This window comes from Thermobia domestica, chromosome 3 (genome assembly GCF_964235325.1).
Source record: "Thermobia domestica chromosome 3, izTheDome1.hap1.1, whole genome shotgun sequence".
In the NCBI taxonomy this organism is placed as follows: domain Eukaryota; kingdom Metazoa; phylum Arthropoda; class Insecta; order Zygentoma; family Lepismatidae; genus Thermobia; species Thermobia domestica.
In genome coordinates, this window is record NC_137456.1 from 204,336,305 (window position 1) to 204,362,283 (window position 25,979).

General features: G+C 37.9%; 1 protein-coding gene across 1 annotated transcript in view; it reads right to left on the reverse strand.

Moving 5' to 3' along the window:
* Positions 1 to 2,435: 2,435 nt before the first annotated feature.
* Positions 2,436 to 25,979, reverse strand: part of ATPsynB (ATP synthase subunit b, mitochondrial) — a 71,006-nt gene continuing 47,462 nt past the window's right edge. Inside the window, exon 5 of the mRNA XM_081752111.1 lies at positions 2,436 to 2,819. Within this exon, the coding sequence (XP_081608237.1) occupies positions 2,637 to 2,819 (183 nt within the window). The 3' untranslated portion in view covers positions 2,436 to 2,636. The remainder of the gene's footprint in view (positions 2,820 to 25,979) is intronic.

Here is a 25,979-nt window from a genome sequence, read left to right on the forward strand (position 1 = left end):
TGACAGCAGTAAAGACGTCATGACGCGTAAGGTAGACACAACAAAAAGTAACAGGTTGTCGTAAGACGACACGAACAGGTGTAAGCTGGAAAGCACTTTTCTCATGTATGAAGGCAGAGTGGTAGGCATCAGATACTCCGATTGCAACACCACCTGCTGCACGACCTGCAGTAAGCTGATCATGACAATATACAGTGTAACCAGAGGGAACTGAGTTGCTAGTAGAGGTAAAATGCGTTTCCTGAAGACAGAATATGATAGGATGAAACAATGTCAATAACTGCTTAAATTCCTCGTAATGTGTGAATAGCCAGTTAAATTCCATTGAAGAAGAGACATGTTCAACAAGCGTCGAGAACAAGAAGCGAGGTACTACGCTTGCCTTTTTCCTGGCCTTCCACAAGAGTAAAATTATCGAGCTCCTCCTCCACCATATCATCTATAAGAGACTCGTCATCACTAGGTGGACTGCGTGACGCATGCTTCTGTTTTTTCGACCCAGGTGGGCTAGAAGACTGGGTGCGTGAAGATTTCTTCGGTGCCTTGGTAGAAGAAGCTTCCTTGCAAGCTTGAGCTGTGTTTTACGTTCCTTCTTAGTGAGGGGTTTGGAAGGAGACTGGCTGTTTGACTGCTTCAAAAACTGGGCTATGGATTGATTAGGGGCAGACGAGGTAGAGCCAGCAGCCTAAGCGCAGGAGGCTGAGAAGCAGAAATTGGCTTTACGATTCGTGGAGGCGAAGGATCAGTCAATTGAGGCTTAGACTGCGAAGCGAAAGATGATCTGTGCTTCATACGGGATAGTCCTGAGTTTACAGAAGAAGCAGTGGGACGGGACGCCTTGGAAGACTGGCACACTGGAAACCTCAACTTCCGTCTGGGTAGCGGAATCTACTGTCTGAGTACCGTGTGACCTGCTGGTCTTCAGAAGGGAAGAGAAACTACTGCCAAAGGTAACCTTCGGCTGTAGCCTTCGTTTAGCCTCAGCTGCGAATATCTTCTCTATTACCATCAGTTCACGGATCATCTCAGCAATAAAAGTAGGACAGTCACGTGACCAAGCTGGGTGGCCACCTTTACAATTAGCGCATTTCGATGGGGCCTGACCATGAGCTGCGGAACAACAATTGCAACAGATGGCAGAGGCATGACAAGAAGGGGCAGTTAAAGCACCGTAAGGGTAATGGTATCTACGGCCGGACCTTCAAACGGTGGTAAGCAACGTCCAAATGCGTCGGAAGGTCAGGTAGGGCGAAAGTAAGGATGTATGAATCCGTGGGCTGTACCGTACCATTTTTCTTCGTGGTAATTCGATGGACGTCAGTCACATGGCTATCCTTAAGTTCGGCACATATTTACGCCTCTGGTAACTCTCTCAAATCGAAGCATGTGATAACTCCTTTGCTGGTATTTAATTGCCGATGAGGCTCAACCTGAATAGGAACAGGTCCTAACTATGTACTAGCTAAAAGTAATTGAGATTGTTTATCTGAGGTCGTTTGAACAAGTAACGTCCCATTTCGTAATTAGCGAATATGTCCAGGAGGAAACGTTCCTGTGGCAATATGATATAGCTGACGATGTACGATAAATGGTGACAATTTACTTAAGGCTCCAACTGAGTCATTTGATTTGTCTTTGATGATTAAATATCTTGGTGCAAGACCAAGCTTTTCCTTTCTCTCTATCCTGGGTGGGTGGTTGATGCAAAGCCATAGTTGAAGCCCAAAATCCTCTCAGCTTCCCCGCCTTGGTTCGAAGCGGCCAACGAGGCTAGCAGGTCCTACCTGCATGACCCTTGTCAGCAAGCTAAACTGTGACACCAAGTCAAAATGACAAGGAGGCAGAGCCACTTGCACCGCCGACTGATGGGTACTTTTGAGAGGACCCACGTCCCACCGCTCCGCAGACTCCCAGCATTCCCTTTCAGGGCATCACTCCTTCCGGTCCTGCTGGGTGCACATGCGCTTCACTCCTCCGTCCCACGGCCCCGGGTCCAGAGTCATCCAAGCAAATCCAAAAGCAAAACCAGTCCATAGCAAGGGTGTCGTCTAGGGAGAGCAGTCCATATCCGAGACTTATATTGTAACGACGATCGATCGCAGGTTTTAAATGCCGGGTGATCGGCCCGGCACAACCCCTAACCTGGAGGACCAGTGGCTGATTGCAGTTCCGAAGAACTGGGCGACGGGGGCCACATCCGGCTCATGGTCGAAGCCAGGCTTCTTTGGAGATCAAACATGCCGCTTCCTAGCTTTCCCTTTCAGGGCATCACTCCATCCAGTACAGATAGACGCCAACAAGCTTCACTCCGCCGTTACAGGACATGAGGACAACTTAAATCAGGGCGCAACATTTCAAAGTCTGACGCACTCGCTACCCCTCAAGTATCTATACCAAATATGGAATGTTTGGTGGAAAAGAAAACAAATACAATGTGTTGTGAAAGTTGTTTTAAATAACCTTGAAATATTACACTATAACCCACATCTTGTTCTCGTAATTTACAAATAATATTTAATCACTATGTTCAGTATATTACTGTTTTCAACTTTAGCAATAAATGAGAACAAACATTAATTCTACTTGATGTTCTTGTGTTTATTCTTTATAATTAACTATACTGTACACTATTTTAATTATAAGGTTTCCTTTGACGCCAGCGTTTTCAAATCATCAATACATTTCAATAGACTTTGCTTTTCTTGTTCCGAAGTTATGGATTTAAGAACGTTGTTTACAACCCAATTCACTACATGCTTCTGTATGACTCGTTGCTGAACACTCTGGACTTCAACATGATAATCCAAACGATTTTTCACCTGAAACGAGACGACGAATATTTTTAAATTATAATAATAGTAGTAAAGAATCAACTAATAAAAGAACACAGTCATTTTGCATTTAATGTTAGTAGTCTAGTATATAACATGCGAAATGTGTACATATTCAAAGTTTTTGCACAAGTTTTAGTAGTTTCATTTGTCATATGTGTTTTCTTTATTGTGAATTGTAAAAGCAAGTACGTTGTGTTGAGTGAAATGGATTTTTAGTCAAATAAGTTGTATTAAGTGAAATTATTTTTAGTAAATGACAGTAATCTATACTTAAAGGTAAGCAAAAGGCTCTGGATTAATTTAATTATTGAGAACAATAAAGTTTTCTCACTAGGAGAACTCGGATCTAAAAGTGATCAACAAGATTGAAATATAAATAGGAAACACGAAAGCAGACATCGTACTTAATGTCTACACAATTGCTAATAGTCTGTAAACACATGCTACAGGTTTATTTAAGTACATTATACGTTTTGGGTTTAATGGATAACTAAGAAGATCACTGAGCCGCAGACTATGCCCAACATCAAACAGATAGTTAGGAAGGTGATACCATTCGAATTAGTTAAGTCACCACACTAAAATCTGCAAACTAGTACCACCTACAGATAAATCTTCATTAATATATGTAAGTTCAATTACCATTTCAAGAAAAATGTAATATTTATGCTTTCCAAAGTGAAACAGATCAAATTATTGCCAAGATTTAATAAAATAATTCAATTTAGTAATCCCTAATGACGAATTACAGTGATATTTCATAAACATTTCCCAAACCGTAAGAATTATTTTCAGATACCCTGCAATACCACCAGATTAACAATGTTGCAAAAACCCATCTAACTTTTTATCTTGTTTAAATGACACTAAGTCAGATTATGATTCAAAATCAGTAAGTTTTATACTCACTATCACACGGAAAGGATTTTAAGCAACTACATGAACTATTTTGGGTATAAAGTATCTAAGAGGGAGAGGTGGAGAGATTACCTGATCATGTGTACGTATGATGACATGTACATTGACATGACTAAAAAGAACGTTCAAACATATTGTGAAGACATTACAATATTACATCATTCTTTACCCTTAATTGATAGGAGTACTCAAAACATACATAAGGACGAAAAATCCAAAATTAAATACCGAAAAATGCAATTCGGACAGAGATTGGGATAAGAGTAAAAAAAAAAAAAATATATATATATATATATTAACAAACGCATAAAGTAAAAATTTCTTCTGTTAACTGTTATTACATTCAATTTTACGTTATGCAAAAAGTCACTAAATTTAATAAACTTTCACTAACAAAGATAAGTCCATGATTGGAAGTTGCAACATTGATTCACAGACAAATACCAACATGGCTGATTGTTGTTTAAATTTGAAAGTTTGTTTCTTTTTAATTTTGCATATAAATAAAGGTAACCCAGAAAGTTCCGTCGCTTTTATACCCACCACCTTCGAACATCGATATGTCACCTAAACGTACCTGAAGATCATAGATAGTCCCAATCAGCTTCGACGACCTTCTGCCAACGTTCTGGAAGGCAATGGATTCCATTACGGTAGAACTTGGTAGGCCGTGAGGTGAAGAAGGAATCAAGTGCATTTTGCACCTCTACTAGGGATTTGAACTGGCGTCCTCTAAGGTGACTGTCCACGGAATGGGACAGGTGATAATAGGACGGTGCAATGTTCGGGGAGTATGGCGGATGCAAGTTTCCCATCCAAGGCATAGAATGGTGTCCCGGGTTATCCTAGCCATGTGGGGCTTAGCGTTGTCCTGTAACAGGAGGATCCTTTGCGATTCAGAAGTGCTAGCTCCAGTGTTTTTAATTTTTCTTGAACACCGCTCAACGGATGACAGTACGCAGTTGCATTGATGCTCTGACCAGCTAGTTGTAGTTCCTGATGTACGATGCCGCGAGCAGTCCACCAAACACACAGGAGGACCTTCTGGTGCAGTGCTGGTTTTGGTTATTTCGGAATCGGTTCACGGGATGCTAATCAATGTTGACGACGCCGTGGGGTTACGTACAGGACCCACTTCTCATCACATGTCAACACCCTGTCCAGAAATGGTTCCTTCCTCAGACGAGACAGCAAAGAAACACAGGTGTCTGCTCGCGTTGCCTTCTGGCCCGGAGTCAAATCTTGTGGGACCCATCGACCCAACTTATAGTGCTTCCGTAGTTGATGGAAGTGCTGCCGAATGGTTTCTCCACTCATACTGAATTATAGTCCCAGTTTCTCTCATGTCGGGCCACTGTTCGAATCAACTGCTGACTGAAGATCTTCATTTTGTATATGTGTTGGTCACCCTTCACGTGGTGCGTCTTCGAGTGTTTGATCACCATCCTTAAACTTGTTAAACCACCGTTGCACTGTCCGCGTAGTCACGACACCCTCACCAAAGGCCTAGCGTATCTTCCAACCCGCAGCAGCGGCGTTTGACCCCAGTTTAAACTAGTACAGCATACACGCCCTTATGACGTTTTATGGAAGTCCCATGTTCACTCTTACCAAGAACTGACCTTCGGCTTATCTCCATTCACATTCAACTCACGGTGTGAGGGTCAATGGAACACATACCTCCATAAAAAGCGACAGAATTTTCTTGGTTACCTATACATTTATATATATGTTAATGTTAATTAGTTCGCGAGTATTAAATACCATACGTGCATCTACTTAAGTATTGTATATGTATGCTAGTACCTATTTCATTATACACAAGATAAATTTTACTACACAAAAAATAACGGCACCTAGAATATTCCTACTTCATTAATATCTGTTTTTGTGCGAAATTCCATTACAATTTGATTTAGCAATAAATATGTGAGATTATTCCTCATAGGTTTGACTATAAGCCTTGGCCTGCTGAAGGGAAAGCGAAGCAGCCTTTTGAAATATTTAGAAGCTATTAAACATTTTGGCTACTGTAAGGGTGGCGAGCACCAAACTAGTGTAAATTACTCTTGTAGTAACTCTTACTTCTTTAGTCTGGACTGCTTTAGTAAATTACTTCCGAAGTAATATACTATTTTAGTAACTGTTGGAGAGCTCAATTTCTATTTACTTCTTTAGTTGTAACTAAAGTAGTCACGCCATTTTACTAAAGAAGTAAGCCATTTCTGTCCACTGCTGGCACGTCCATTTCGTTTCCTATTGGGAGCTGAAGCTTATCAGAAATGCCCATGAAAAAAGGAAGAGAACATGCGGTTGTAGTGAAGAACAGCAAGTTGTTGGAAAAAGCAGACGAGCTTCATTCGTTAAAAATGCGTTTAATACGAGAGGAATATAATACAAAAATGTTGTTAATTGAAAGACAAAAAGAAATCGTCGAAGAAGAGCATAACCTTAAAATGAAAGTTATGAATAAGAACGAATTCAAGAACGAAATGGAACAGACTTCAGGTTCCGGTTCTTCAGGCAATGTGCTCCAGAAATTTATGTTTTTATAAATGAATGTGAATATATTTTATATGTATGAAACATATTCTGTTTGCTTGATATATTTTCCAATGGTTAATATGTTCTTGTTTTTCACATGACATAATATTTGTGTTTAAGCATCAGTACATTTAATTTTTCTAATTACTACATTCTAATATTTATTTGTATCGGCGAAGTTATAAAAGTAGACATCTTATTTTTCTTAGAAATAATCAAAACATCTTTATTGTATAACTCTGTGCACTGAAGAAGAAATAAAATGAAAATCTTAATCCCCTAATTGCAAAATAAAGAAGAAAGAAAGAAAAAGAGAAAACTAAAAGTATACATAAATAAAATGGGTGACATTTCACTGCAGTAGTGACGATCCAGTGCGTTATTTATTCATTTAAGAAGGAAAAGTATTTATACCAATTTATTATTTTACTAGCAAATTAGGTATAATTTTTCTGACAGCTTGTCCTGCAGCATCTGCTTCTGGGTGAAATGCATATTGGTTCATGCCATTCACATCCACAACACCAGTGGTTCCTCTAGACATGTTTTTTTTTGGGGGGACGGGAATGCCCCTCGGAAGCTCTGAGAGTTTTCTCCGGGAAGAGACGAAAATAATACTTCTATAATATAATAATAAATAGAATAGTACCACGTAAAAATAATATGATCCCCTTCGAATACTAAGTGTTCCTCCGGGACATTTTTTCTGAAAGAAACACTGCACAGCATCAGGGTGAAACACACCTACGAGGGCTGTCTAAAAAGTATCCGACCTTTGGCCAGAAAAATAGTTGCGAATACCTGAGAGATTTGGGACCCTAATCCCCTTCAAAGTAGGCCCCTTGTGCTTCCACACACTTAGCCCACCGATCCTTCCACTGCTGGAAGTCTTCTTTTGGAATGTTGTTCAGCTCCGCCGTCGTGTTCCGCATTATGTCTTCTCTACTCTCAAAACGGGATCCCTTCAGAGGCGTCTTCAATTTTGGAAACAACCAGAAGTCACAAGGAGCCAGGTCTGGAGAGTAGGGAGGTTGGCGAACGGTTGTAATTCCATGTTTGGCTAAGAACGTGTGGATCAATTGGGATGAATGTGCTGGGGCGTTGTCATGATGGACGTGCCAGTTCTTCGCTGTCCACATGTCTGGTCTTTTGCGCCGGACTGCGTCACGGAGTCGCCTGAGAACATCTTGATAGTACTCCTTTGTCACTGTTTGTCCTTCCGGTGCGTACTCGTGATACACAATTCCACGGGCATCGAAGAAAACAGTGAGCAACACCTTGATTTTGTTTCGCACCTGCCGCGCTTTCTTCGGCCTTGGAGAATCGGGATGCTTCCATTGAGACGATTGTTGTTTTGTTTCTGGGTCGTACCCGTACACCCATGACTCATCTCCAGTTATCACGGAATTCAGATACCCAGGATCAGTGTTGGTGGTGTCCAGAAGGTCCTGTGCAACGTCAAAACGGGTGTCTTTTTGTTCCTGAGACAACAACTTGGGTACAAATTTAGCAGCCACTCGTTTCATGTTCAAATCGTCACGCAAAATTGTATGTGCAGAATCTTTACTCACCCCAACATCTTCTGCAATCTCCCGCACTGTCAAACGGCGATCTGCCATCACCAAATTTCGCACCCGCTCAACAACAGCTGAATTCCGAGCAGTTTGGGGCCTGCCGCTACGCTGCTCACTCTCGACTGATGTGCGGCCATCTTTGAATCGGTTGAACCATTGTTTAATTTGTGTTACACCCATCGCATCTTCTCCAAACACCTGCTGAATCTTACGAATTATTTGGCTTTGAGAATCACTCAGCCTTTGACAGAATTTGATGCAGTATCTTTGCTCAATTCGTTCAGTCGTCTTGCGAGAAACACTAAATCCGACGAACACTACCAACAGCACCTCACTTCGCGACCACCAGCTCACGACTGGCACACGCGAACGCGGTGAAAAAATTCAAGCATGCGCATTAAGGTTCACTACTTTACTACCGCCTGAGAATCACTACTTTGCGTGGAAAAAATTAAGGTCGGATACTTTTTATAGACAGGCCTCGTACTTCTGTTCCAAAGTTGTGCAGAACTGCAGTATATTCAATAACATTCCCACACATATTTTGTTTATATCTCATTGTTTTATTGAGAATTTGAAAACGGTTCTTCCAAACACCGAATGTACGTTCTATTACACATCTTGTAAAAATATGGGCTTTATTGTAGGGAAAAAGTGAATTCTATATATGTAGGAAGTATATATATATATATATATATATATATAGGAAAAAAGTGAATTCTATCAAATTGGTTGATTACCAAATTGTAATAGGGGCCATGGATTGTGTACCTATACCCATACTTTGTCCTTTTGGAGCACAAGCAGAACTATACAGAAATTGCAAGAATTTCTTATATATAGTGGCGGATCCAGGATATGATCAAGGGAGGGGTAAACCATAGTTTGCCGTTTTATCCAGTGTAAAGCAGGATTGAAGCCCATTTTATCCAGTGTAAACCTGAGCGTCAAGGGGGGCCCTTGGATCCGCCACTGTATATATATATATGTTCTGTGTCGTGGACATACACACAGTGGCTTTAAGCCAATTGAACTGTCTCTTACACTGTTGAAAGCTCTTCCACCAGTATTACGATGTATGTTAATGAGATCCCCTGCTAAGATTTGAGAAGTATCAGTGCGAAGGATTCGCAATCTACAAAGAAGTTGTAGCCTAGGAGACAAAGCACGGTTTCTGTCAGAATTATGCTGCAGTAACGGCTCCAACATATCAAGCAGCCGCTCAAAAGATTCCTTAAGCAACCCAAAACGCTCTTTGAAATCAATGTCATTATACATTGCAAATAGGTCTCTTCTCTCCACTAAAACTTCCATTCTTTTGATATCTACTTCTTCCTCCATCTCCATATATTCTTCGTAGTCCAGGTAATCCATAGAATTCGATATTTAACACGTAGAAACCAAAGAACTCATCTTACTCTCTAACTTTACTCCTACTACTGCTTAGGAGTAAATTTTGGCCTTATTTACTCCTTAAGTTACTAATGTAGTAGCGTACTCTTTGATGGTGCTCTCCACCTGTTTTGGAGTAAATAAATTTACTACAGTAGTAAATGAAAAATTTACTCCTGTAGTAATTTACTCCTTTAGTTCAGTACTCTCGAGTGGAAGTCGCCGATTTCCTTCTCTCTTAGTAACTTACTACTTTAGTTTCACTTACTCTCGGTTGGTGCTCGCCACCCTAAGAAACGTGTAGGTGAGTTAAAATCAACTTCAATAGATGTTCCCTATGGTTTATAAAGTTATCTACACGAGGGAAGGTCAGAAAGTTATTACCTCCACCATAATACAGATTAGCTAAAAATCTGTAATTTGGTATAAAGAACGCGTTCTTCTCTACGATTCAGCTCATATTGTCTTTTACATTTCGCACATTTTACGAACCAGTTTGCTAATACATACCTGAAAGTCTGAGTTTGAAGGCAAGCAGATTTTCACCGCATTAAGTGTTTAGCCCACCTTGAACCCAACTCATTGTTCAGGTTTTCTTCTGTGAGATCTTCTGAGAACCCAGAGTAACTGGTTCTAACTTGATGTCAATCACTTGTGTTGACGGAAGTTGTCAGCGTACAATATTACAAGTTTCCGTTTGCAAATAAATTTGCAATTGTTTACTTTCGTCAGCTTTCCTTTAATCTATTGTATTATTTGAAAAGATCATTAATATTTTCTATTATTTTGCTATAAATCAAGAGAAATTCTCATGTAGACTAACCTCGAAACTAAAACAATAAAGAAGGTTTAAGTTGTAATATGTTGTACTGGTAACTTTCTACTGGTGGAAGAAAATTTCCGGCATGTTTCATGTGCATTTTACAAATTACCACATGATACCTCTGTCATGTGAAAAAACGAAATTCAGGTATTAAATTGATAATGTGCTGTTTGGACTAGCTCCATTAACAAACGTCAATGATGTCTTGAAAATGCACTTTCTTTTTTGTAGAAATCTTTACGTAGAGAAAGATCAAAATAAGGAAAGGAAGGGAACTATGCCCACAGCCCAGGGCACCTACTTGACATAGCTTTCTTGTTCTCTGTTGATCAGAACAGGATTCCGGCTCAAAAAGAAAACCTAAAACCGTCACACCATTATGACAAAGGGCGTAAGCGTCAATTTTGAAAATTCGAAATACGTGTCCCAGTGGTTTAAAATGGGTTGTTCCTCGACTCGAAAAACCAGTGTAATTGGAATTTTATTACTTTCCTCTGTATAAAAAATCATAAGTATGGCGAAAACACCTAAAAATTAGTGTTATCTGACAAATGGACGTGATCGACAGAGTGGTGCATACGCCTGTATGTCAGATTACATTTTTTCAATGTATGCATCATACGCCTCACTAGTCTCTTACATTATCAACGCAGTGCTGTAGAACTTTCCTTCCTTACTTATAATTTGCAGTTGGTAACAGCAAAATGAAAAGAAATTTTCTCTTTCGTAATTTCTGACTCTGTTCTTGGTCGCCACAACTTGTAAGGGATGATACAATAGTTGATTCACGTGACTTTTTACAATTGTTTCAAGTCACATTTTTCTCGAAACATACTTCGTGTTGGTAAACAGACTATTTACTATGTTCCAGACTATTTATTTATATTGCCCCCATTATTGTATTCAACAGGGTTGGATGGTTTTTATTGAATCCCCCCCCCCAAAAAAAAAAACTGTTTTTTGGTTTAAACCAGGTTTTTCTTTTAGTTTAAATAATTTGCTCTATGTATTTATATCACATATGGACAGAAATAAGTTTGTTTCATCTTAGTGTTATTATGCAACAACCGGGTTATGCTGGAAGGGATCACATAAGCTTAAAACGGAGTCCAAACCGTTTCTCGACTTACATCCGAAACAAACTGTCCTCCATTTCAACTCGAAACCGGGACTAATTGGCCACAAATGCGATACGTCTGCCGATTCACTCACGAAGGACTCCTGATACGCTATACTGATCTTTACATACTTTTAATATATTGTCTAATTGTCAAGAGTCATTTGAGGACACAAAGATAAACAGTTACACAAGTGAAATCATTATACAAAATTACATATGGACAATTTCAAAATACTGCAGAGTACAGAAGTACTAACTGAGTCCATGTTAGTTCACTACGACTTACTAGTCCAAGTCCAAGAAATACAACAACTTAATGAATGTGCATATCAGTAAGAAAAGTGAATAAATATAAGAATTATTTGAGTCCACTTTGGCTCTGACCAGGCCCGTGCTGGGATACTAGAGAGAGCGGTGGACAGGTCAACCAAACGGGCGCCCATACAAACGTGAATACGTATTTTTATATATATATATATATATATATATGACAGCTCGCAACATTGTCGTCAACTTGCACGGTGTTAGATCTGTCAGAGCTCAGGTTACGATGGCCTTAGAATAGTATCTACTTGCGTTGCTCTTGTCAATTTACTTAAACTATGAAACAAGATATACGATATTTTAACTGAAAAAGACAGTATCCTAATAGTTATACAACCATTCGTCAAAGTGTTACAAGCAACCAGGAAAACTAACATTGATATCAAATATTCAGATCATGTCTTACTCCCCTCTCCCCACTTTTAACGTCCAACCGCCGCCACTGGTTGGAGTTCACTTCCGATACTTTGCGCGTTCAATTACGGGAATTTCCCGAGCACTTATTGCAAGACGGCTCTTTCCAGAAAATTAACTTAAAACAATTTAACACAAACATAATTCATATTTTATAAAGTAAATGTTTCAAAATGTCTTAAATGAAATTAAATATCTTCCAGCGTAAAATAAATAGTGTTATTGTTGAATTATTCAGTTGCGACGCTTTGTGCGTTGAATTGCGGGAATTTTCCGAGCACTTCTTTCGCGACGTTTTTTTTTCTTTCTTCGAAAATGCAGCTTTTTCTTGGTGTACATCGAAACTTCCACTAGTAAGGACGTTTGAATTCAGCACTTGAAATAGTAAGAGTTACGTAATCTTCGGAGCTCCGAGCATTAAGCTTTTTAAATTTGACAAGAATTTTTACGCTATTGCTGGTGTTGATCCTGCAGAACGCTTATTTGAAAAGTAGAAACAAATAACTGAACTAAACTACTGTTGTTGGAAAACCAAATTTTACTGAAGAATACTTGTGTTACCATCAAAGGTACTAAAACAATAATACTAATAGTTTTACTAATGCACTACATATTTACTGGTAGTACCGGCACCTATGGCCTTAAACCCGATGAGGGATAACGTCCCTCGGCGTCGCCAGCCCAAAAATTTAGGGGGCCGATCAAACCATTTGATGGTTCATCACCATATTATACTTCATTTGCAAGCCTGCCATGAAAATTTTAGGGGGGCTAGCAAAAATTTAGGGGCCCCACTAGAACCCCTGGATACGGGCCTGGGCGTCGCCGAGTCAGCGAGCACACTTTTTACAGAAAATATTTTCTAAAATATAAAATTTCATATCTTACTTCAAACAGGCTATAAGCATAATCTATATATTAATTTGTTCTATAATTATCTCAAGCTAAGTTTTTTTTTTTTTTTTTTTTTTTTTAATTCATTCAGTGCATTCAGAAGTTTATAAAAGTATTATGTTGTTGTATACCTTAAAGTGAAAGCATCTAATTCGCCCAGGAAAGTCCAAAATCTGATAAAAAATAACTTTCAATGTAATTACCTTACACTTGGGCAAACCCTGTGACAAATATATAAAAGATAAAACTCCTCTTGAACCACCCAACCGATCTCGACCAAATTTTCAACATAGATTACATTCGGGCTTGGGATAATTTTTATCATTTAACTGACAGTGCTACGTATGGGTGGAGGAGGCAGAGATATATGAAAAAAAAAAAAAAAAAAAAAAAAGAGAGATAGAGAGAGAGAGAGAGAGAGATAGAAAGTGACTGTATGTGACTTCACTCTAGAACCCCTGACCGATCTCGATCAAATTTTCAACATAGATGAGGTTCGGTCCTGGGATGGTATTTATCTATTTACTTTGACGATAGAACTTAGGGGAGGAGGTAGGAGGGGGAGATATATAAAAATAAATAAAACAACTCTTGAACCACCAGACCAATCTCGATCAATTTTTCAACCTAGATTAAGTTCGAACATGAGATGATTTTTGTTATATGACTGACGATGTAACTTAAAAGGAGGGGAAAGACATTTACAAATGATCGAAAATGACCGATATTAGTGTCGAATATATAGTTATTGCGGTCGCTGAGATGATCAGTGACACTTCTGATGCCATTTAAATCCAGATTGAGCCCAGCAAAAATTTGTGAGAGGGGAGGGATATTATATATATATATATATATATATATATATATATATATATATATAGAGAGAGAGAGAGAGAGAGAGAGAGAGAGAGAGACGTGGACAAATTAGCAATTTTAGGATTTTCACGCGAAAATTGAAGAAAATTACAAATCAAAGAAAGAATACGTGTGTAAACGTTTTAATATATGAATAATTTTCTATTTCATTACATTTTACGTACTGTTACAGTATTTTAGTACATTGTATGGAAACCCTGGACTAGACGTAGTGCCTGGATTCGCTTTGGCATTTTGTTTATTAAAGTACAGCAGAAGTTCTTCATTTCTGGATCACCGTGCCATATATTATTCACCACTTCTATCAGCTGGTTTCTTGAAGTTGGATGCTGCTCCGGAACTTTTTTTTCTTCAGGAAGGCCCACAAAGACTATGGGGTTCATTTTTGGGTTGTTTCCTGGCCACGGAAGGACTGTGACACCTTTATGTTCCAAAGTCTTGGAAACAGCCTTAGTAGGGTGGCGCACCATCATGCATAAAACTCGGGTTCCCAGATGGAAACCATTGACGCAACTGTGGCAAAAGATGTTCTGTGATGACTTTTTAATATTGCCCTGCGTTTATGTTTTCTTCTACTACATAGAAACGTTCCATTCCTTTCACACTAATGCAGCTCCATACTATCACTCGTGTTGGATATTTCACACTTTGTCTTACACAATCTGCCCTAAAGGCTTCGCCTTTGGTTTTCCTCACATACTGGGAGTTCTCTTCTACAGGAATTATGGTCTCATCTCTGAATACAACCTATGGACAAATGACCATGTTTTAATGACTTTAAAATTACTGAAGTTCACATGAATCATATTAAAGTTCGCTCACTAACCAACAATACAGACACCCTGTACATTTGCAATCTACCAAATTACACTTAAATGATGTATTATTACACTCAAATGACAAATAAAATATTAACCTATCTTTCCCCAATCATCTACAGTCCAATCCTGATAATCTCTGGCTCACTGATATCGCTTCTTCACCATCGCCGAAGTCAGTTTTTGTTTCTTGCTGCGACGTCTAGGTTTCAATCTTTCTCAAACAATCGGCGACGAACAATTCTCGATGAAACATGGACACCAACATTTGCGAGAATTCCTTGTAGTTGTGTAGAAGTTGCTCGATGATTTTTCTTGATTCCCTCACTAGCAGTCCGTCAGCATAGGCTGATAGTGATTTTCGGTCGCAGGCACCTTTACGTTTTGCTGACAGTTCATTCCCACAGTTCAAGTTTTGTGCAAATCTTGTAACATACGATGCACTACCCTTACGTTTCTGCTAATCTCTAACTTGGACATGCTTTTCAAGTTCAACAGAATAACAATTGTCGCTCGTTTCTTTGGCAACATATCTTTTCTCTTATCCATTAATCCAAAATTACTTGATCAAATATTACTTAAGAATTCGTACACAACTTATAAATGTTCCTCAGTGATAACATTGTCATGTGGTGTCTCACAAATGACTAGCTCCCTTCAACAAAATTTAGGATATATAATAAATCCACAAATTTATATGAATTTTAAAAAATTGCTAATAACACCAGTCGACAAAAAATACTTTTTCTCTGGCACACGGAAGAAAATGCGTGATTCTAACAGAACTTTTTACGTAGAATTCGAATCTTTAATCAGTTTTTCTCCATCACCCTCAGTTTTCTTGTGACAGAGCGATTTTCGGGAAATTTCCCCTCATTTTTTTTTAAAACATTTTCATACCTGTAGCTCGGGTACCCTTAGGTATATAAGCACACAAATTATATTTATGTCAGCTTGATTTATGCTTAGTAAGCCCTCTAAGTTTCATAAGAATCGCATTATTCTTTCTAGAGAAATAAACATTTATATAAAAATATGCCATGTGTACTGTTCATTTTGCCATATTCATTAATGCAGATAAAATCACATAACTTTCACGAAAATTACAATATAAACACGGTTTATACCTCATTGGATTTGAAATAAAACATTTTCAACGATGTATACACCGTGTCACCATTTTTTGTATGAGGGACTTTCTAGAGAGATTTTGTGGGAAATTCCCTCCAAAAAGTAGTTAAGATTTTTTGTCTTAACTTGCTATTTGTATATAGTGATACAGAAACAAGAACTGCATTAAAACATAATTTTATGTCTACTTAATAAGTAATACAAAAGAAGTGAGTGCTATCTTCTTAATAAATGAACACTTACTTCCCTTAAAATGTTTTAGTTGTCGACTTTCTTCTGTGTTTGGCTTCTGGAACATCTCTTTTGAGTGTCCAACAACACCACTGTCCCTGGTATCTCTTCTCCGTGGAGGAAATGTCCTGATGAAAACGTTCCCCATGCTCATCATTAAGAGCACCAAGGTTTTCAGGAAAGAAATCTAGGTGTGAGTCTAGAAAATGAACTTTAAGGGACATGGTGCAACCTATTTCTTTGAATGATTGCTTGAAATCACTAAATTTCACGGTACTTTGGGGCTTTCTGATTTCCTAAAAAAAAATCTCTGTTAAACATTTAAATGAACACCAAGCTGCTTTCTCAACCGGAGTCAAGAGATCCTTAATTTTTGGTCACGAATCAAACATCTTATTTGGGGGCCTACAAAAATCCCTTCCTTGATTTTAGCGTCACTAATTCGAGGAAATTTTTCCTTGACGTAACAAAATCCTGCGTTACTTTTGTCCATTGCCTTAACAAAGTTTTTGAAGAGCCCCAACTTTATGTGAAGAGGAGGTAGAATTATCTTATCAGGGCTCACCAATGAGGAATAAACAACATTCTTCTGCCCAGGAGTTAACACACGCTTTGGCCATTCCTTCTTGATGTAATGTTCTGCTTTGTAACTGCTGTCTCATTCGCAAAGGAAACAACAATATTTCGTATATCCAAGCTGCAAACCCATTAAGAAAGAAATAACTTTTAAATCACAGCAAACGGTCCACTTGTATTTCTCATACTGAATTCTTTCTAACACTATTTTGATGTTTTCATAGGTTTCCTTCATATTAGTTGCATAAGCCAAAAGCACTGAAGGAAATTTGTTGCCATTGTGCAAAAGGACAGCCTTCAAACTAGTTTTGGAAAAGTCAATAAACAATCTCCACTCTGTACTTCTATGTGCATGTCCGAGTATATCTATCACAGCACAGACATTATTACAATACACTAAATAATTTTCTTGAGAATAGTAATTTTGAAGCTCTGTATGACGGTTTCGAAAACTACACACTTTAGTGTCACGATGAAGTAGATTCCAGCCTTTAAGTCTAGAAGCAAGAAGTTCTGCCTGTATCTTGGAGAGTTTTAAATCCCGTACGAGGTAATTTAATTCACCCTGAGTTATCAGATGGGGATCCAATGTAGATGTGTATCCTACATAAGTAGGATCATCATCTTCATTTGGAACTTCAGTAGTTGCCTTAAGTACGTAATCCTCATTTACCGTAAGACGAACAGAAGGTACTGGTACAGGTAATTCTGCGTTATGTGAAACTGGCCTAACTGCTGATGGCAAATTAGGGTACTGTACTGTGTGCTTAGATTTACTGGTTATTCCTTTTATCTGTGTCATACAAAAGTAGCAGTCTGAAGAATGATCTTTTGGTTCCCTCCAGATCATCGGTAATGCGAAATTTATGTTTCGTTCTCCATTTGCCCACTCACTCAGACGTTTCACGCAAGTACAACAAATGTAGTGAGGAGCCAAATTCTTATCTTGGTCTCCTACACAGCAACCAAAATATAACTGATAACACTTCCTCACAAGTGGAGTAAAAACATCGACGTTGCGATTTAAATGTCAGCTCCACACATACATAAAAATTGTCCGGGTGATTTACACACTTCCTCGGCATCTTGTATCCTGTAAGGTATCACACACACATACACACACGAATTTACACTCCATCAACCATGAAGCAGCACAAACGTAATCTAACTGAATGCATCACCACACAACACAATCTATTCGAACTCCACAATGCACAAACACTTCAACTTACACGCGGCCACATCTAAAACACGTCCAGCTTGGACCGTCACTCAACGCTACTAACAGTCATCAGGCTACGTGATTCATCAATTTATTTATGCACTGTTGCCAGATCAAAATATTAAAAGTGGCCTATTTTCCACAGAAAGCATGCGTGTATTTGTACTTGTATTTGAGTACCCATCTATGTGCCGTCAATAATACGTCAATGTTAGGTTTTTGTGTTTGGTGAAGTCTTGCATAGTATATTCTTTATTACCTACAAATAGACACAATAGTTTATATCTCTAGACAGAACAATGTGATTTACATGAAATTAACATTATTTATTAAGTAGGCATAAAACTATGTTTTAGTGCAGTTCCTGTTTCTGTATCACTATATACAAATAGCAAGTTGTGACAAAAAATCTTATAAACTGCTTTTTGGAGGAAATTTCCCACAAAATCCCTCCAGAAAGTCCCTCATACAAAAATGGCGAAATAGTGTATACATCATTGGAAATATGTTTTATTGGAAGTCCAATGAGGTATAAACCGTGCTTATATTGTAATTTTCGTGGAATTTATATGTGATTTTATCAGCACTAATGAATATGGTAAAATGAACAGTACACATAGCATATTTTTATATAAATATGTTTATTTCTCTAGAAAGAATAATGCGATTCTTATGTAACTTAGAGGGCTTACTAAGTATAAATCTAGCTAACATACAATACAACTTGTGTGCTTATATACCTAAGGGTACCCGAGCTACAGGTATGAAAATGTTTAAAAAAAAAATGAGGGGAAATTTCCCGAAAATCCCTCTGTCACGGGGAAACTGAGGGTGATGGAGAAAAACTGATTGCAGATTTGAATTCTACGTGAAAAGTTCTATTAGAATCAGGTATTTTCATTTCTGTGCCAAAATCTTGTTGACTAATATAATTTGTCCACGTCTAAAATATATATATATATATATATATATATATATATATATATATATATTATACATTACCAATGTCAGTGTCGAATTCATACTTTTCGGGCTCGCTGAGATGAACAATGACCCTTCCGATGCCGTGGCCCGCAACATGGGGAGGAAAGGGGATATATAAAAATCGAAAATGACCAATATCAAGGAGCGCTTTAGTAATAGTAAAAAGTGACTGACTAACGAAACATATTACTATTTTTTCTTAATTTAACCCAGCGAAGCTGGTAATTGATGCTAATGTATATTATATATATATATATATATATATATATATATATATATATAGATAGATAGATAGATAGATAGATAGATATAGATATAGATATAGATATGTCGTACGTACTGATCACTCGACACTGCTCTAAAACACAGGAACAATCAAATTTGTAAATAAAGAACTTAAAAAAACTTGAATGTTTAAACTGCACTATATCGATTGCACTTAGCTTCTGAATGTTTTTATTTTATTTATTTATTTTTTCATTTTTATTTTATTTATTTATTTTTGCGATAAATGAGCAGCAGCACCGGAAACTCCTATATTATCTTACCAAATAGACCTACATGTTAATTGCTTTACTGGCTTTATACATATTTTTGAAAAGTGATTGTACTCTTTACCTGTTCTGTGCCAATAATTGTATGAATGTAATACAAAACTGGTATACAGAAGAATTTAAAAAATATTCATAATGTGATTTCACACGTCGCCTTTTGTAAGGGCGCACTGTACCATTCACCTGATCTTTATTAACAGCCACTATATGAATTTACTATGCAAAACTGGTATACAGGAGAACAACTAGAACCACTTATCTACTATAATGTGATGTTTCGCAAGGCGCCTTACGGAAAGGACGCGCCGTACCTTTCTCGGGTTCTTTACCAATAACAACTGTAAGAATTTATTATTAAAAAAAACTTGTACCTTTATTTATAATGTTATGTTTCGGAGGGGACATATCACGGTGGGCCAACACGGCCTGGCTCTGACCCATTTACACAAAGATACTAAATATACTTCTGATTTCAATAAATGCCTCTCGTGGAGTTTGTATGACCCCCCAAAAAGTATGGTATTTCGATGTATTTTATCAATAGTAAATATTATTAAAACGAAACAATATTTAGAATTTTCCCTTGATTGCAATTGCATAACAATAATAATAAACTATTAAAAAAAATCACAAAAAACATTCATAAACTTACAAAAAAAAAATGCTTCTGTAGTACTTGTATAATCTCTTTGAGTAATGAATGGGAAAGTTGGGTCTGAATATAATACGAATAATATGTGGAAGTGACACGTGATAACCCAAGATTTCAACGAGTGTTCAAGATTTTACGAACACTTACATTTTTACGAACATTTTTCGTTTAAACCATGTTTTTTTTTTTTAACCAGCTGGTTTAAATCAGCCAACCTTTGTATTCAATGTTTAATAATTTGCATGTTTGTTTATTTTTATTATTGAATGTTATTCTAGTGCATTAATATTTATTAGGGTTTTGCATTCAGGCTTATAAGCTTTGTGCACTAGAGACCATGTCACCTCTTTAAATACTGAGTAAGTGTACTACTTCTTCTAATGGGTTGTTGTGAGAATAAAATATAACAAGATATGTACGTGATAAGAAAATTTAGATATATTATTCTTTACATTTTAAGTAATTCAATCGAGAAGTGATATTGTCTTATCACTGAGATAATTATAAACCGTTCGTAAGTTAAATGAATTTTGTGATAATGTTGAAACACGTAATTAAGCACTAAATAATTAAATTTCCGTCGATGTTTGATTGCTGAACTTCATAGCTAAATTATCCATGATTACGATCATAATATAATAAATTATTCATCATGCACTTTACTATAACTGCTTATTTATTTATATCTATGTAGGTATCAAAATAAATTATTAGCATCAGGCAAAGTGCCAGAAAGTTCTGTTTCATCTTAAGGAGGATCTAAAAGTTAATCGCCACGCTACAAATACATATTAAAAGGAAGAATTTAGAATATGATCAGCTGTGTTTTCCAATAGTAAACGATATGAATTTCTTGAAATGAAATAAAGTTAATTGATGGAATATGTTATTGAAAGTGAAGCTACGTCGGAATGAATTTATTATACGATCAAATAAATAGAAACTACGTTACTTAATCGTCTGGAAAACATATGATCTGATTATGAATATTTTCTTCTGTATCTGAATTTAAAGTAACTTAGGTAGCATGTAATTCTCCGTATCTCGAGGTCTGATTTATAACATTTCTATATGTACCTCTTGTCATTAACGGAAGCATACTGATGCTTGTAATACAGGGATGTAAATAACCACTCGCCCGGGGCGAGTTGTTCATCGGTGCGGGCGAGTATTTAATATCATACCCAAGGCAAGTAAATGATTTCTATTGTGGGATGTAGGCTAGTAGCTTTTTTCTTGGGAGAGTAAAATTTTGTTGCTTATCTGCATCCCTGCTGTAATATATAAAGTTAATTAATGATAGGATGTAATCTGCATGATTTAGGTGCATGAATATGTTAGTTGTGCATGAGCATATAATTTACCTTGCATAAGTATTTCGTACATATCTGTTTGGATGCATAAAAATAGTTACAAGGAAACTTGAAAATTATTATTATTAGAAATTTTATAAATCTTGGTTTCAGCTTTTTTATAAAGGAACTTCAGTTTGGTGGACTCACTACTCGTGCCGAACTTGTTCTTCAAATCATGAGTTTATTTAAACGTGAGTGAACAGTATCGAGAATGAATGGGCTAGTACGATGGGAGGACTACAACAAAAACAATGGAGGTGGATTATAAAGTACGCAATGTAGTTAAGATAAAAACATATTGGCCACAAGAGAAACATGCTACATTGGGACTAATTGCAGTGGAAAATTCAGATGAAAACTACAAATCAGCCAACAGAATGTTTCCTAAATCAAGTTAAAGATATGCGTGTATATCTACAAACGGAAAGGAGGATCAAGGTGTAAAATAAGCAACATGTTTAGATCGATGCATAAATTCCAACAGTGAACCTCGATTGGACTGTTTATTCCAATGATTCTCAAGATTCAATTTTTACACAAAATTGTATGCACTGTAAATACAAATCTGATGTTTTTCGTCTTTGTCTTCATTGCAGTGCTTCTTGTGTCCTAATAACTTTTCAGTAGCAAAGATTGCAACAACCATCAAACGTATCAACCATCAGGCGATGATGAATGTGTTTTCTATCTTCAACAACGGAAGGTCTCTACTCTTAACACGTTTGAACTGAAAATGAACATATACGCAGTACTTCAAAACAACAAAATTACAAACAATACGAAGTAGATGTTGAAATTAGTAGCATCTTTTCACGCATCACATAAAATCTCCATCAGTCCTTTTACAGGGAAGTCCATTCCAGACCGCACTTTGAAATCTAGCTGCAACGGTGATTCGAATACCAAGAATAGTAAAATATTGTATTCTCATTGAAGTTGAAGATAGAAAGATCATGTTAAAAGGAATATATATATATATATATATACAGGGTGGGCCATTTTAATCAATCCACGGAAATATCTGAAAAATTATAAAACATAGAAGAAATGTTTGAAGTACACGTTATATATTGCTAAGGGGGAAAACCAATTCCGTCAAAAGTACCCCTCTCCGCCCCCCGTAAATGGGGATAACGGGGAGTAACTTTGAAATGTCAAATGGGAACATGGGTCGAGTAATACCTCGTTCGAAAGGTCTTGGAAAACTTAGTAACGCTGTACCAAAAGATGTTTCATATGGAGCACCAGTTTCAAAATGGCCGCCATGATATGGTTCCGAAACTCCAGTACCCGTATTATGAAAACCATGGAAGGTAAATGAATGGAACAAAATTGAAATACGTAAATATCATAGGGCATATCGAATGCTGTGGTCCCTGTGATCCCAGTGGCCTCCCTGAAGGGGTCTTGGGGGCTAACTTCAAAATTTCAAATAGTAACACGAGTCGAGTGGTACCTCGTTCGATAAATCTTGCAAAATCAAACATCTTGCACGAAAATGAAATCTTTGAGTTTTACGTCCCATGGTTATGCCGGTTAGGCTAAAGGAGACGGTGATTATGAGAGATGAGTGAAATGGTGGAATGAAGAAAGTGGGAGGAAACGGGAGAACCCCGAGAAAACCCACGAGCACGATGTTTGTCCACCACAAAGTTCACTTGGCGGGGGCTGGGATCGAACCCGGGACCCCAAGCACCAGAGGTGAACGCTCTACCACTGAGCCACCGCGCCCCCCATCTTGCACGAGAAAACGATTGAAGTGAAATGGCAGTGTTCTCAAAAGGCCGCCGAAACAGTATCCGTGCCAGAGAAAAGGTTTAGTACCCGTAGTATGAAAGCGATTAGAGATAAATCAACAGAAGAAAACTGGAGTAGGTAACTGACGTAAGGCACATCGAGAGGTGTTGTCGGGGTGGCTCCAAGGGCCAACTGAAAGGTATCCGGAGCCAACTTGAAAATTTCAAATAGCAACTTAAAGTGAGTAACATCACGTTACATAGACAAATGAATATTAAACAGCTTCTGTACGAATATATTCGACATGAGACACCGTTTTCAAAATGATCGCCAAGACATGGCGACTGTGTCTAAGAAAACGTCTAGTGCCCATAGTATGAATACGGTTAGAGATAAATGAAAATAACGAAAATTAAATAGGAAAACCACGGAGGCGGTCCATGGCTCGAGGATGATACAACAGAGATAAAAATGTTAGAGTAGAGTTGCCATAATGTATAGAGAGAAATCCAAGTCCTGCAAAATAATCTCTCCCTGCGCTCTGTATGTGAGTGGGGTGGAAAGTAACTGTGAAAGTTCAAATGAGAACTCTACTTTAATTCGCAAATTAAGGCTACGATACAAATAAGTATGGTGTGGTTGTAACATTTGTTTGTAAGAATGACGCTGTAGTGACTAAAAAAAGGTGAAATTTTATTTGAATGGTAACGCATATCTGTATGGCTGAGTATGATTTGATGCGAAAACAGAAGGAACGGTATATGAAAGAAGTTGTCGAATAATGCAGTTGCTGAACTTACAAAAGTGTGAATTTGCTAATCTCCGTCGCCACAGAAACTTGTATGCAATGCGTGCTGGTTATTCGGAAAGCATTTCGGGGATATACGTACACACAGTTTCGTCCGTCAAACTCACAATATGGCATGAGTGCTAATAGTTAATCAAAATGTAAATGTGGCCATCCGCATTAACTCAGTGCACCAATTCTCTATCCATGAAGTCTGCCTTCCAAACAGCATTGGGTAGGTCAAGCGTACGCCCGAACCGTTGTCCGGTCGGACATTGCAATTTTGAAGTTAGCCCACAAGACCCCCTCATGCAGGCCACTGGGATCACGGGATCACATCATTCGATATGCCCTATGATATTTACGTATTTCAATTTTGTTCCATTCATTTACCTTCCATGGTTTTCATACTACGGGTACTGGATTTTCGGAACCATATCATGGCGGCCATTTTGAAACTGGTACTCCATATGAAACATCTTTTGGTCGGTACGTGACGTTTGGGGGCCGCCGTTTGGGCCCCACCGTTTGGGCGCGAGTTAAATTAAAAAGTCATTATGTTAGGCGCTGAGTACTAAGTTTCAACCAAGATATCACAAGGTGTCTACTGTAGTGGAAGTCCTTGAATTATACTGGATTTTGTTTTACATACTAGAAATACTGGAATTTCAAAATTCTAAAAACTGAATTAACAATTAAATTTTGTAAATTTAAGTTTCAGCCAAAGTTAAGTGTGCTTTTTATTTGATAACTTTTCAAGCCAAAGGTAAGTAGACCAAACTAGATATAATTGACTGCATTACATACATAGTGAGCCTATTCCATTAAAAAAATTTAAACAGGCCTTCTACTGTAGTTATGCAATAAGTGTGAATGTCACATTCTAGTGGCTAAATGACCAATATATGTACACTTAACAATATTTTTCACTTTGAAATCGTTCTTTTTTTCCTTTCGCCACTTTCTTTAATGTAGATTAAATGCTTACAATGGGACGAAAAAAAAGTGTGGTAAGTTTTGATTTTTATATTGGAATGTTAATATAAAAAAGTGATACCAGAAATACGGCATACTGCAGTTCCTAAACTCAATGTCTTAGACACCCTGTATTAACATCTTTCCCTCAACTCGATTAGGATTTAGGATTTTTAGATTTCTGGGCTCTCGGCATCTAAGACCATTTAACCCGTCACGTTTGAGGGAGCACACTATCCGGGGAAAGGGAAGGGAGGAAGCGGCCTGGACCCATAAATTAGATACCATTCCGGCATTATTAACAGTTCGTCTGATCCCTTCATTTTCTAGCTTCCTTATATAATACGAAAATTAGATCATTAGATCAGAAGTACAAGAATAGTGAACAAGCGAAAAATCAGTCCATGACGAGGTTAGGCAACAAATATTACAAACGCATTAAACTATTTAATTTAGAAAATATACAGATAAATGAGGTGAGATAAAAATAGAAGTGTAGGAAATGTGTATATATCTTGATTCGCGCTTAGTTTTCAGTGCCTAACTTACTTTATATGTCGTAAATTGTGATTTTTACTATGTACCTCGCGCCCAAACGTCTGGCGCCTAAACGGCTTTGCGCCCAAACGTCCTGTCCCGTCTTTTGGTACAGCGTTACTTAGTTTTCCAAGACCTTTCGAACGAGGTATTACTCGACCCATTTTCCCATTTGACATTTCAAAGTTACCCCCCGTTACCCCCATTTACGGGGGGCGGAGAGGGGTACTTTTGGCGGAATTTGTTTTCCCCCTTAGCAATATACAGATGGTGATCAGAAAAATGGAAACACCTGTAGTTGGCAACACGTCAGATGTATGGGTTGGCAGTGGTTTCGTGGCGCCCGCAGCGCCGGACCGCTGGTGGTGGTGTGTTAGGTCGGTCTCCATACTACGTCAGGCGCAGTGGAACAGCAGTGTCCAGTGGCTGCAGCAGACGGAGGTAGTGTAAAATGGGAAACCTCTCAGATTTTCAAAGAGGGCAAATTGTTGGTGCGCGGTTATGTGGAGTGAGTGTGACGGCAGTGGCTACTGTGTTAGGTGTGTCGCGTGGGACAGTGTCGAAGGTGATGACGGCCTACACAACACAAGGGAAAACCACATCGGGGAAGCGGAACAGTGGGCGGAAGAAGATCATGAGTGACAGGTCACGCCGGGTATTAAAGCGCATTGTCACGCAGAACCGTCGTGCCACTGTGGTGCAAGTGA